General features: G+C 42.1%; 2 protein-coding genes across 2 annotated transcripts in view; both read left to right on the forward strand.

The window, feature by feature from the left end:
* Nucleotides 1–6,739, forward strand: part of slc12a4 (solute carrier family 12 member 4) — a 52,300-nt gene extending 45,561 nt beyond the window's left edge. The window contains exons 17-24 of the mRNA XM_083759895.1: nt 736–904; nt 1,496–1,691; nt 2,449–2,618; nt 3,119–3,250; nt 4,160–4,267; nt 4,455–4,642; nt 5,140–5,273; nt 5,834–6,739. Coding sequence (XP_083616021.1) covers nt 736–904; nt 1,496–1,691; nt 2,449–2,618; nt 3,119–3,250; nt 4,160–4,267; nt 4,455–4,642; nt 5,140–5,273; nt 5,834–5,925 — 1,189 coding nt within the window. The 3' untranslated portion in view covers nt 5,926–6,739. The remainder of the gene's footprint in view (nt 1–735; nt 905–1,495; nt 1,692–2,448; nt 2,619–3,118; nt 3,251–4,159; nt 4,268–4,454; nt 4,643–5,139; nt 5,274–5,833) is intronic.
* Nucleotides 6,740–6,807: 68 nt separating this feature from the next.
* LOC310877267 (solute carrier family 12 member 4-like) lies at nt 6,808–10,629 on the forward strand (the record flags this gene model as incomplete). The annotated part of the gene is made up of 5 exons (XM_083791075.1): nt 6,808–6,816; nt 8,119–8,226; nt 8,414–8,601; nt 9,079–9,212; nt 9,765–10,629. The coding sequence occupies 5 exons, from the start codon at nt 6,808–6,810 to the stop codon at nt 9,854–9,856; spliced, it is 531 nt and encodes a 176-aa protein (XP_083647201.1). The 3' UTR covers nt 9,857–10,629.
* Between the last annotated feature and the right edge of the window lie 3,809 nt (nt 10,630–14,438).

Raw genomic sequence — 14,438 nt, forward strand, 5'->3', positions numbered from 1 at the left:
GTGGCAGAAGTGTTTCCGCTGCGTCATCAGTGACCCCACGGCCATGCCAGGATCAAATCCTACTTGCACTTCAAACAACAATCCATTTATCCTGTTATATTTTATATCTTTATAATCCATACTCTGGAGCCATGATTATATACACTTTGTTTGTGCTCTCATACTGGAGTGGAATAGTTGGAAAACGTGGTAAAAAATGTCAATGTTAAATATCATTGCCATCAATAATCCAAATGCAGCAGCGTTACACTCTAATGCTTATAATTGCAATCTAAGACATATTATTACGTGATAAAAATATAATTATGCATGAGTTCATCATGTTAGTGCACCATAGAGTTGTAGAGCAGTAGATATCACAGTGAGAATAAGAAATATTTGACATACTTGCAATACGTAAGCAGGGAGGATTTGGGGCTATGTTCAAACAGCCAAAATCAGATTTCTAGTCTGAACTGCCAAAAAACACATGGAAACATTACACATCAGATTTGAAGGTGTTTCGAAAATCACTTTTCACAAGATGTGCTTCAGTCTGGACACTATTTGATTCATACTTTTTCATAAAATGTTGTCCCTTGCTGAAAATATCCCTCTATAAACTCCCGTGTCTCAGAGTATAAGTCAGCCTGTGAGTGTACTGTACAGGATGCCATTGTGAGCCATTGGTTTCCACCAGTACAGATCACAGAAGTGGGTTGAGCGGCTGTGTTTGTCTCCTCATGTCTGTTCCAGACCTCAGCTGCTGGTGCTGCTGAAGTTGGATGAGGACCTCCATGTTAAATACCCCCGGCTGCTCACCTTCGCCTCGCAGCTGAAGGCAGGGAAGGGTCTCACCATCGTGGGCTCCGTCATCCAGGGGAACTTTCTGGACAGCTATGGGGAGACGCAAGCTGCCGAACAGGTCACTAGATAATCATTTATTGTAGAACTGTGCTATACACTGTGTGTGTGTGTGTGTGTGTGTGTGTGTGTGTGTGTGTGTGTGTGTGTGTGTGTGTGTGTGTGTGTGTGTGTGTGTGTGTGTATATATATATATATTATTGATTTTTTTTAATCATCCCGTTATTTGAAAAGTTAAAGCAGAATGAAGTGAAACTGTTGTGCATTATTTCCTCTCCATGTCATTTTCCCAAGGATTATTAATTCGTTGTCATTCGGATCATTCACATTGCCTGTCAACAGTCATCATGTGTAGTGCAAGACTATTCACAATCATACAGTAGGACAATCATCGTCTGTCCTGATGAAGGTCTAACCACCATATTGTCGACCTGTGTGTGCGGGACCCTTATTTAGATTTTATTACCACGGTTCCCCTTTTGAACATTTGCTCCATTGTCCTACGCACCTGTCACCAACCTTTGAGCTGTGCATCGGCCTTCTTATTTAACAATCATAGGAAATAAACACACGTCTAACCTTCCACGATTGCACTAAATCATAATTCCATTTCTAATAACATTTTCCACATTTTGCTCACTCTGGCTGCCAGGCCATAAAGAACATGATGGAGATCGAGCGGGTCAAGGGCTTCTGCCAGGTGGTGGTGGCCTCTAAAGTGCGGGAGGGTGTGACCCACCTCATCCAGTCCTGTGGCCTGGGGGGCATGAAGCACAACACGGTGGTGATGGGCTGGCCGTACGGCTGGAGGCAGAGCGAGGACCCTCGCGCCTGGAAGACGTTTATCAGTAAGACATTCATCATGCTGCTCTCCATTGCATATTTGGGGCGGCGGTGGCTCAGGAGGTAGAGTGGCCGCTTGGGAACCGGAAGGTTCCCAGTTCCATCCCAGCCTCCCCTTCCAGAGTTACTGTAAGTGTCCAAGTGTCCATGATCATCACGCTGAACCCCTAATTGCTCCCGATAAGCAGGTTGGTGCCTTGCATGGTTTCCTCTGCCATCGGTGTACCAATGTGTGTATGAATAGGTGAATGTAAAGCGCCTTGGATAAAGGCACTAAATAAACATTTATATTGTTGCCAGAAATGTATCTACTGTACCATAGTATTTTATACTATGGTACTTTGTCGTATGACACATTGTGAGGATGTAGATCTGCAATTTTATATAAAAAAGAAAAAGGGGAAAAACATAATGAGTCTGACATGGCAGAAATAGGGACCCCAGGTTGAAAGTCTGTCTGTGGGATTCCTAGATAATGACTTTGGACATACACACACGATATAGTGGGGGAAGACACTATAATACCCCTATTGTACGGAATATAAGACTACCGCTAAGTTGTTTTTTCCAATGGAACTATCCTAAAAAATTCCACTATTTTCCACAAATGAGTGTGGGGGTGGTCTTATAATCAGAGTCGTCTTATATTGGGCACAATACGGTACTAAAAGCAAAGGTCAAATGTGTGTCCAATGAGTACATGGCTGTACAGTACAGACACAAAGTCACTTCCTCCCTGTGTGTGCGTCCCCTCCCTCCCAGACACGGTGCGATGCACCACAGCCGCCCACCTGGCTCTCATGGTACCCAAGAACGTGTCCTTCTACCCCAGCAACCACGAGCGCTTCATAGACGGCAACATCGATGTGTGGTGGATCGTTCACGACGGAGGCATGCTGATGCTGCTGCCCTTCCTGCTCAAACAACACAAAGTAAGAGGAGGTTCTTAAACTGCTGAAGATTATTTTGTCGTCTTTCCTCATGCATTTTTTTCTGCAATAATAAGCATTAACAAAGAATACAAATATAAAGGAAGCAAAGAAGAATAGCAGCAATAGCTATTCTATTTCTAGTTTATGTGTTGGTCCTTCAGTAGCACACATTGGGGTTAAAAGAAAGTGTCATGTGCCAGTGTGTCAATGCGTGCTTGGACTAACGTATGAACTTCTGACATATTTGACAAACCTGTCGTACAATTACTGCTATTCATCTTTTTTCTTCCCTTATCTTTTTACTTTGATACTGTTGTTATTGCTGCAAAACTGTGTGAGGAAACAAAACAAGACAATGTTTACAGACGGCTTATCGAGAGCGCCACACTGACTTTTCAATGTGAATGATCATATATTTAGTATCTGAAGAATACACAACATAACAACATGGAAGTGTTAATTTATCATCATTGACACTTTGGTTTGGGATTGGGTTTCAGGTCTGGAGGAAATGTAAGATGCGTATCTTCACCGTGGCCCAGATGGATGACAACAGCATCCAGATGAAGAAGGACCTGGCCACCTTCCTCTACCAGCTCAGAATGGAAGCTGAGGTAGAGGTGGTGGAGATGGTGAGAACCGTCCTTTCTGTCAAAGGATCAATGTATTAGTTTTCAAATAATTTGTACTTAAAGTATTTCAGTACATCTACTTAGTTACTTTCCACAACTAAATGCTACCAAAACCTAAATTTGAGATTCACAGTATTTGTATGCTGTACACCAGGGGTCCTCAACTAGAAATGATGAAGGTCCACAAATATGTTTTTGAATAAGACCGAGGTCCGGTCCCATGTGCGGCGTCCATCGGAGAGCGGGGCTCTATGCCCGTTTAGTATGGTCAAGCCAAGCTTATACAAATCAGATCGCCTTCCACCCAACCAATAATGGGGTGCAGAGTGCAGGCCCGGAGTGGAACTCCAAATCAGGCCGGGAGTTATACGCCCTGGCAGGCCACACTGCGCGCGCGCATAGCGCGCGCCAGAATTTTGGGGGCCCTTGGGGGACATTTTGGGGGCCTTTGCAGCAATTTCACATGAGAAATGTACCATCTGGGTGGTCCGCAAAGAGGTGGTCCGCGGTCCGGTCGCGGACCGCGGTCCGCCAGTTGAATACCCCTGCTGTACACTGTTCATTAACAGGTGCATAATCCACACTCGTGTCACAATTATCACTCACTAGAGCAGTGCAATAACACATCTCTATGTTGATAACTCAATACAACATTGCAATTATTGTCCTTGACAAAGCGCAAAAGGTGTTTTGCGTAACTTTAACTTGCCTGCTTGCATTAAATACACTAAGAACAAGTATTTACCTTTGCATGTAAGTGCATTTGTAAATCCGTTTTTCGTGTCACTGTAGTGACATTTTAATTTTAATTTTTTTGTATTGGAGGGGCTAGCAAACAAAAAAAGTGGAAATATGGATACTGTATACAAGGTTTCTTCTGTATAATGGCTTCTTGTGGACTCTTCCCAGCATGACAGTGACATCTCGGCTTACACCTACGAGAGGACCCTGATGATGGAGCAGCGCTCCCAGATGCTCAGACAGATGAGGCTGTCCAGTGCAGAACGAGACAGAGAGGTGACTCATTGATATTACAGATCGACTTCTGGGCTAAATGTGATCGACTCCCACAGTTAAATAAATTGGTCTCAAATATGGTTTTCTGGCCGTATGAGATATGCGCTCATTGTCCTGTTCCACGGCAGTTAAGCATTGCATTCAAAGTCACTCTGGAGAAAAGAACAGTTTGCTGTGTTCTCTGCAGGCCCAGCTGGTGAAGGACAGGCACTCGTTGGTGCGTATGGGCAGCCTGTACTCTGATGAAGAGGAGGAGGTGGTGGAGCCTCCTCCGGAGAAGGTCCAGATGACCTGGACCAAGGAGAAGTGTGAGGCAGAGAGGAGAAACAAGGCCCACGCGCCAGAGAACTTCAGAGAACTCATCAGTCTCAAACCGTGAGTCTGCCTGGTTTCCTCCTATGTATTTCTTTTTAATCACTAGGTGATTTAATTGTATTTATATGAAGTGATTTAAATGAAGTAATCAGTTTGACAAGGAATTATTCTTCAAAGCTGATGCTTGTAGATTGATTTCTTAGGTAAAAGTCAATAGAGTTATAATAGTAAAAGGTGCTCCTGGATCAGACGGGATAAGAAATCAGATTAAAACAAGAAAATGACTCTCAGTCATAACTGCCAGGTGCATGCTTTCCCTTTTGAGGGAAAGCATGCACAACTGAACCCACTGGGAAGTTTGATCTCAGACTTTTCTTTGCATCCTCCTCCAAATAGAATCACACGATTCAGCAATTTGACCATTTATTTACTATAAATGCCTTGAGCTTTGCTCAAGGACATGTTAACATGTCACAGGTTTTTATACTGTTGACTTGTGTCACTGAAGATGCATCGTTCTTTCTTTCTTTCTTTGTGCCCATCTGGCGGCCCGTCAGAGACCAGTCCAACGTGCGGCGGATGCACACAGCCGTGAAGCTGAATGAGGTGATAGTCAACAAGTCCCACGACGCCCGCTTAGTTCTGCTCAACATGCCCGGACCCCCACGGAACACAGACGGAGATGAGAACTGTATCCTTTGGCACATTTACAGGAAGTATATGTTATTATTTTATGGGGTTTACAATCGAAAACTCATGTTAATATGCAATGATGGTGTCTAAATCGTGTGCCATGCGATTGCCACGTTTTGCTTCCAACCACACATTACACTGCTGTTTTTATTATTGAGCAATCAAAGGAAAGGCACTGTAAAACCCTTATGTACGTCAGAGACTGTCATAGATACACTAACATACTGCTGTAGGGCTGCAACGATGAATTGTTTTTTAGCAGTCATTATAGGAAAATTAAAATCACAGAGATTGTGGAGAATTAGGAGAGGAGACCTCTCAATATTGTGCTGTTGTCGGCCCAACAGTCCGCCTCCAAACACGTCCATTACATTGCAGGCGCTTGCTCTACCAAAAGAATTTGGCATAGCGGGTGGTTTTAGAATGGGCTATGTCCTTTCCCAAATATGTGTGGGCAAGATAGCAATTTTAGGGATAATGCAACAACACTGCCACACCTCCAGGCGCTAATATTGGAGTCTGCATAATGTTGCCATTTTTCCATAACTTTTGGCTCAGATATGGAGTTCTTGGAGGTGTTGACCGAAGGCCTGGAGAGAGTGCTGCTGGTCAGAGGGGGAGGCCGGGAGGTCATCACTATATACTCTTGACCGACTACAAGCCACTATAAGTGGGTCAACAATATTTGGCCTTGACTACACTCATTATGCCACTGGACAGAAAGGGACAGTGTTCCAGACAGTTGTGAACTCTGGGCCAGGATTCTTACAAGTTTATTCCTTTTTTTTTGTAGCATACTGGTGAACAATAGGGGACCTGACACACATTTGCCATTCTATACCTTTTTTCCCCCTGAAAAGATGACTTCAAAACCCATTCATTTCATTGTGTGAACCCGTCAAATAGAATTTCACTTGTCAGTATTTTCATTGTGGTTGGAAGAAAAGACCGTTATCTGTTATCTAGTCACGAGAAGCAATCTTGGCTAGGGCACATGTATAGTTACTGCAATGGTTTTACAGTGCTAGGGCACATGTATAGTTACTGCAATGGTTTTCAAGTGCTGCCAAATGTAGAACCTCAAACAGCTCTTGATAGCACGTTTGTATTTATTTTATTATTTATTTTGTCCGTTTTCCCCAATGAGAGAGGCTGGGAACACGGGGCTGTAGATAATGAACAAAAGGAATAAAAGATGCTCTGCAGGTGGCACACATTTCATAAAGGTCTGTAAATGTCCATGCCAGAAGTTATCAAGAGATTTTTTTTAAAGGTCAATAATTTATGGTTTTGTTTTATTGTCTATAGGAAAGAGATTTGTATACGAATATGTGAATTGTTACCTTTGTATAATAGCAATTTTTTGACCGTCTGGAGAAGTACAATCCAGGTCACCATAGAGTACAGTACAGGAAACTACTGTATGTTTTGTATGACTCAATAAAACACGGAAGGTTATCAACATCATCTGACTTTCATTTTTCCCAAACAATCTTTTTTAATTAATTACCTGAAATCAGACAATGTAAATGATGTTACAAGTACATTTTATTTAGTTCAAATAAATAATTAAAATGCAGTAGTTAAAAAATGCTGCATGTAACAGTAATCATTTTGGTACATTTATTGTACCTGCAGTGAATTTGCATTTATTAAAGTTGGTTTTGAATGATAGTAAGTATTGGACTTTACTCCACCCATCCTCACGCCTACACCTGTTTACACCTTCACCTGTTTAGACCTACACCTGTTTACATCTACACCGGTTTACACCTACACCTGTTTACATCTACACCTGTTTACATCTACACCGGTTTACACCTACACCTGTTTACATCTACACCTGTTTACATCTACACCGGTTTACACCTACACCTGTTTACATCTACACCTGTTTACATCTACACCGGTTTACATCTACACCGGTTTACACCTACACCTGTTTACATCTACACCGGTTTACACCTACACCTGTTTACATCTACACCTGTTTACATCTACACCGGTTTACATCTACACCGGTTTACACCTACACCTGTTTACATCTACACCTGTTTACATGTAGTATTGGACTTTACTCCACCCGGCTATCCTCAGCCTACACCTGTTTACATCTACACGTTTACACCTACACCTGTTTAGACCTACACCTGTTTACATCTACACCTGTTTACATGAGCTATCCTCACGTTTACATGCAACAATGTTGCACATCTTTTCCCTGCTTTTTCTTTTACTGTTTTAAGTACTTATAATGCACTGTTCAAGTGATTCATGCTATGTGGCTATTTTGTTATTTCACTTTGATATTTTGAGCACACATATTTTTCAGCCAATTAATGTGCCTGTTATTGCACTTTATTGCCTCAATACCAAGTCAAGTTGCCTCAAACATTATGGAACAACCGAGATGTAACACACTGCATGTATTTAAACCACCACAAGATGGCGCTGTAGCAACAACAGACCACCTGTTACACTCCACACTGTGCAGATCAAGTCCCACGAGACTTTGGGATGGGAGTTGAGTTGATGAATGAGATCCAAGATGGCGGAATAAACAAACCTATAAGCCTGATACAGACAGCCTCACTCACGTCCTTGCGTTTAATAATATAAGTGTGACGGACGGACTAGTTGAACAGGTGACCGGATACAGTATTTAGAACAAGTATTTACCTTTGCATGTAAGTGCATTTGTAAATCAGTTTTTCGTGTCACAGTAGTGACATTTTTATTTTTATTTTTTTGTATTGGAGGGGCTAGCAAACAAAAAAAGTGGAAATATGGATACTGTATACAAGGTTTCTTCTGTATAATGGCTTCTTGTGGACTCTTCCCAGCATGACAGTGACATCTCGGCTTACACCTACGAGAGGACCCTGATGATGGAGCAGCGCTCCCAGATGCTCAGACAGATGAGGCTGTCCAGTGCAGAACGAGACAGAGAGGTGACTCATTGATATTACAGATCGACTTCTGGGCTAAATGTGATCGACTCCCACAGTTAAATAAATTGGTCTCAAATATGGTTTTCTGGCCGTATGAGATATGCGCTCATTGTCCTGTTCCACGGCAGTTAAGCATTGCATTCAAAGTCACTCTGGAGAAAAGAACAGTTTGCTGTGTTCTCTGCAGGCCCAGCTGGTGAAGGACAGGCACTCGTTGGTGCGTATGGGCAGCCTGTACTCTGATGAAGAGGAGGAGGTGGTGGAGCCTCCTCCGGAGAAGGTCCAGATGACCTGGACCAAGGAGAAGTGTGAGGCAGAGAGGAGAAACAAGGCCCACGCGCCAGAGAACTTCAGAGAACTCATCAGTCTCAAACCGTGAGTCTGCCTGGTTTCCTCCTATGTATTTCTTTTTAATCACTAGGTGATTTAATTGTATTTATATGAAGTGATTTAAATGAAGTAATCAGTTTGACAAGGAATTATTCTTCAAAGCTGATGCTTGTAGATTGATTTCTTAGGTAAAAGTCAATAGCTCCTGGATCAGACGGGATAAGAAATCAGATTAAAACAAGAAAATGACTCTCAGTCATAACTGCCAGGTGCATGCTTTCCCTTTTGAGGGAAAGCATGCACAACTGAACCCACTGGGAAGTTTGATCTCAGACTTTTCTTTGCATCCTCCTCAAAATAGAATCACACGATTCAGCAATTTGACCATTTATTTACTATAAATGCCTTGAGCTTTGCTCAAGGACATGTTAACATGTCACAGGTTTTTATACTGTTGACTTGTGTCACTGAAGATGCATCTTTCTTTCTTTCTTTCTTTGTGCCCATCTGGCGGCCCGTCAGAGACCAGTCCAACGTGCGGCGGATGCACACAGCCGTGAAGCTGAATGAGGTGATAGTCAACAAGTCCCACGACGCCCGCTTAGTTCTGCTCAACATGCCCGGACCCCCACGGAACACAGACGGAGATGAGAACTGTATCCTTTGGCACATTTACAGGAAGTATATGTTATTATTTTATGGGGTTTACAATCGAAAACTCATGCAATGATGGTGTCTAAATCGTGTGCCATGCGATTGCCACGTTTTGCTTCCAACCACACATTACACTGCTGTTTTTATTATTGAGCAATCAAAGGAAAGGCACTGTAAAACCCTTATGTACGTCAGAGACTGTCATAGATACACTAACATACTGCTGTAGGGCTGCAACCATGAATTGTTTTTTAGCAGTCATTATAGGAAAATTAAAATCACAGAGATTGTGGAGAATTAGGAGAGGAGACCTCTCAATATTGTGCTGTTGTCGGCCCAACAGTCCGCCTCCAAACACGTCCATTACATTGCAGGCGCTTGCTCTACCAAAATAATTTGGCATAGCGGGTGGTTTTAGAATGGGCTATGTCCTTTCCCAAATATGTGTGGGCAAGATAGCAATTTTAGGGATAATGCAACAACACTGCCACACCTCCAGGCGCTAATATTGGAGTCTGCATAATGTTGCCATTTTTCCATAACTTTTGGCTCAGATATGGAGTTCTTGGAGGTGTTGACCGAAGGCCTGGAGAGAGTGCTGCTGGTCAGAGGGGGAGGCCGGGAGGTCATCACTATATACTCTTGACCGACTACAAGCCACTATAAGTGGGTCAACAATATTTGGCCTTACACTCATTATGCCACTGGACAGAAAGGGACAGTGTTCCAGACAGTTGTGGACTCTGGGCCAGGATTCTTACAAGTTTATTCCTTTTTTTTTGTAGCATACTGGTGAACAATAGGGGACCTGACACACATTTGCCATTCTATACCTTTTTTCCCCCTGAAAAGATGACTTCAAAACCCATTCATTTCATTGTGTGAACCCGTCAAATAGAATTTAACTTGTCAGTATTTTCATTGTGGTTCGAAGAAAAGACCGTTATCTGTTATCTAGTCACGAGAAGCAATCTTGGCTAGGGCACATGTATAGTTACTGCAATGGTTTTCAAGTGGTGCCAAATGTAGAACCTCAAACAGCTCTTGATAGCACGTTTGTATTTATTTTATTATTTATTTTGTCCGTTTTCCCCAATGAGAGAGGCTGGGAACACGGGGCTGTAGATAATGAACAAAAGGAATAAAAGATGCTCTGCAGGTGGCACACATTTCATAAAGGTCTGTAAATGTCCATGCCAGAAGTTATCAAGAGATTTTTTTTTTAAAGGTCAATAATTTATGGTTTTGTTTTATTGTCTATAGGAAAGAGATTTGTATACGAATATGTGAATTGTTACCTTTGTATAATAGCAATTTTTTGACCGTCTGGAGAAGTACAATCCAGGTCACCATAGAGTACAGTACAGGAAACTACTGTATGTTTTGTATGACTCAATAAAACACGGAAGGTTATCAACATCATCTGACTTTCATTTTTCCCAAACAATCTTTTTTAATTAATTACCTGAAATCAGACAATGTAAATGATGTTATAAGTACATTTTATTTAGTTCAAATAAATAATTAAAATGCAGTAGTTAAAAAATGCTGCATGTAACAGTAATCATTTTGGTACATTTATTGTACCTGCAGTGAATTTGCATTTATTAAAGTTGGTTTTGAATGATAGTAAGTATTGGACTTTACTCCACCCATCCTCACGCCTACACCTGTTTACACCTACATCTGTTTAGACCTACACCTGTTTACATCTACACCGGTTTACACCTACACCTGTTTACATCTACACCTGTTTACATCTACACCGGTTTACACCTACACCTGTTTACATCTACACCTGTTTACATCTACACCGGTTTACACCTACACCTGTTTACATCTACACCTGTTTACATCTACACCGGTTTACATCTACACCGGTTTACACCTACACCTGTTTACATCTACACCTGTTTACATCTACACCGGTTTACACCTACACCTGTTTACATCTACACCTGTTTACATCTACACCGGTTTACATCTACACCGGTTTACACCTACACCTGTTTACATCTACACCTGTTTACATGTAGTATTGGACTTTACTCCACCCGGCTATCCTCAGCCTACACCTGTTTACATCTACACGTTTACACCTAGGCTACACCTGTTTAGACCTACACCTGTTTACATCTACACCTGTTTACATGAGCTATCATCACGTTTACATGCAACAATGTTGCACATCTTTTCCCTGCTTTTTCTTTTACTGTTTTAAGTACTTATAATGCACTGTTCAAGTGATTCATGCTATGTGCCTATTTTGTTATTTCACTTTGATATTTTGAGCACACATATTTTTCAGCCAATTAATGTGCCTGTTATTGCACTTTATTGCCTCAATACCAAGTCAAGTTGCCTCAAACATTATGGAACAACCGAGATGTAACACACTGCATGTATTTAAACCACCACAAGATGGCGCTGTAGCAACAACAGACCACCTGTTACACTCCACACTGTGCAGATCAAGTCCCACGAGACTTTGGGACGGGAGTTGAGTTGATGAATGAGATCCAAGATGGCGGAATAAACAAACCTATAAGCCTGATACAGACAGCCTCACTCACGTCCTTGCGTTTAATAATATAAGTGTGACGGACGGACTAGTTGAACAGGTGACCGGATACAGTGGACGGGTCTTTGGATTTAAATAGGATATGTTGTTTCCCAGCATGCTGTTTGGTTTGGGATCCAGGCTGATCACTGCATGCTGTCTGGGAGCCAAGCTGTTGTTCCAAGGTAAGAAGCGTTTGTTTGAGAAACACGGTTTGTCCTTTAACACTGTTATTGTTTAGACATTAGAGGATTTATAGGACTGTTTATTGTTCAAACATAAGAGGATTTATAGGACTGTTTATTGTTCAAACATAAGAGGATTTATAGGACTGTTTATTGTTCAAACATAAGAGGATTTATAGAACTGTTTATTGTTCAAACATAAGAGGATTTATAGGACTTTTTATTGTTCAAACATAAGAGGATTTATAGGACTGTTTATTGTTCAAACATAACAGGATTTATAGGACTGTTTATTGTTTAAACATTAGAGGATTTATAGGACTGTTGTTTATTGTGACACTAAATGGACGACAATGTCAGGAATGTTTGTCCTTTTAGGCCTCATTCACACATAAAGAACACTAGCCCTCCAAGCAGAACCCAATGCTACTGAAGTTTCTGACATTTGTTCGACCCAGTGCATTGGGTCCTGTTGCACCACTACCATGCCACCTGGTACGCAGCCATTCTTAAACATAAACAACATGTTTAGCGCCTGTCTGCGCTCTGTGACGACATTTGTTCGTGTGAGCGTTTCTGAATATGTTTAGTATAAGTACCCATACATGCCGCTGCGAATATCTCCTGTGGCGCGGAAGCCGTTAAGTATTTTTAATCTTTGTTTGACCGATTTGGTCGCTTTGATTCTTCTCTTCCTTCCTTGTTTATTGACACCTCATTGTACCGCCTATCTGGCTAGCTAGTGGCGCTATAGCTATGACAGAGCAGATCAGAGGCAGGGACGTAGCCGCACAAGCCAACCGCACACCGGGAGGCGGTACAATAAACGGTAAACAAACAAGAAGAAATAAAGCGACCAAATCGGTCAAACAAAGATTAAAAATACTTAACGGCTTCCGCGCCACAGGAGATATTCGCAGCGGGATGTATAGGTACTTAAAGTTCCCGAATTCAGAATAACTCAAGCAAAAAAAGACCGTCACACGGCGCAGATTCAATCTTAGAGAGCATGTATACTTCCGCGTTCCGGAATTCCCATACGAAAATATAGTTATGACCAGGGACCCAACATAAAACTCATCAAAATTTCAGAAAAGCTTTATGTAGGGTCCCGAAAGGGGCTAAAAGAACACATGTTCTGTTGCCCTGCCTGTGTTTGCTGGTCGCCTCAATGCTTTTCCAATGGGAGGCACATGGTTTGACCTAGCCCCTCTCGGAACCCCCTGGGTCAGCCCAATCGATTCGTGCCGAACCGGGCTACCCGTGGGGTCCCTGTGCGTATCTGTGTTTTCATATTGAAATTATAGAACGCGGACATAAATATCGTCGGATAAGTCGTGTCTGAGTCGTTTGACGGCTTCTTTTTGTTTGAGTTATTCTGAATGTGTCAACTTATATTACATGAATTTTACAATGTATGAAATCTGGATAAAGAGTGTAATGTTGTTTTTATGTATATGTCTTACAGGTTAATCATGTGACCTTGGTGTCATGTATGACCTTGGATGGGGTCATCAGGAGATGGCTGGTATAATAGAGTGTCTACTCGGCTGAGCTGAAACGGTGTCAACGAACGCTCTTCCTGAGATTGCGAGGCGAACGGTGCTCGAGACATTATGTGCTATACAACCTTCGTGGCTCTATTAATACCGGCTATCTTCAACCGAGCGACGGAAGGCCCCCCACGGTACGTACCTGGATATCGGACAGATCCGTCTTGAACACATGACTATAGACAGAAACGAATAGTTTTCATAATCCTCATGGGGGCCCATGCCTGGTTTAGCCAGGGGAGGGCGCTGTTGGACAGTGTCTTGACTGTCTTCAGTGCGGTTGGGTGCAATTCCCCGAAAATCCTCATGGGGGGGCCCTTGCCCTCCGCCCCCCACAGACTCTATGTCACTGACTATAGAGATAGGCCCTCATTTATCAACCGTGCGTACGCCAGAATATGGGTGTACGCCGAAATTACCCACATTTTTGGCATTTACCATTTCCGCCAAAGCTTGAAATTGAACTTGACAAAGTTCAAAACTCACGTCTGGTCGGGAGCTGTCGTACGCTTTGTCCTCACCTGTTTTTCTGTCGTAGAACAGCGGAGCAGCATTGTTTGACCAGCTGAGAGGCTGTCACAGGCATCTAAACATATGTTTTCACTCCTAAAATGTATAAAACTAATAATAGCCTACATGTATGTATGTAATATATATTTTGTAAAAGCAAGTCATATGAAATTGGTTTTCCAAGTGTGCAAGCTTATTAAAATCACGCAATTAAAAACAATGCTGCAAGTCATGCTTAACCCTCTAAGACCCAGTGTTGCTTTTTAGCAACAATTTTATTTTATTTAATTACTATATATATTATTTTTTTCCTGTTCTTTTTTCACCTAACCGTCATCAGTGATGTTCATTGCAATGCCATTTCAATGCCATTGGTCCCGTGGTGGGAGTTATGCTCTGGTTTTGGTGAAATGTCAAGTA

This window comes from Protomyctophum parallelum, assembly GCF_964188405.1.
Source record: "Protomyctophum parallelum genome assembly, chromosome: 2".
Lineage (NCBI taxonomy): Eukaryota > Metazoa > Chordata > Actinopteri > Myctophiformes > Myctophidae > Protomyctophum > Protomyctophum parallelum.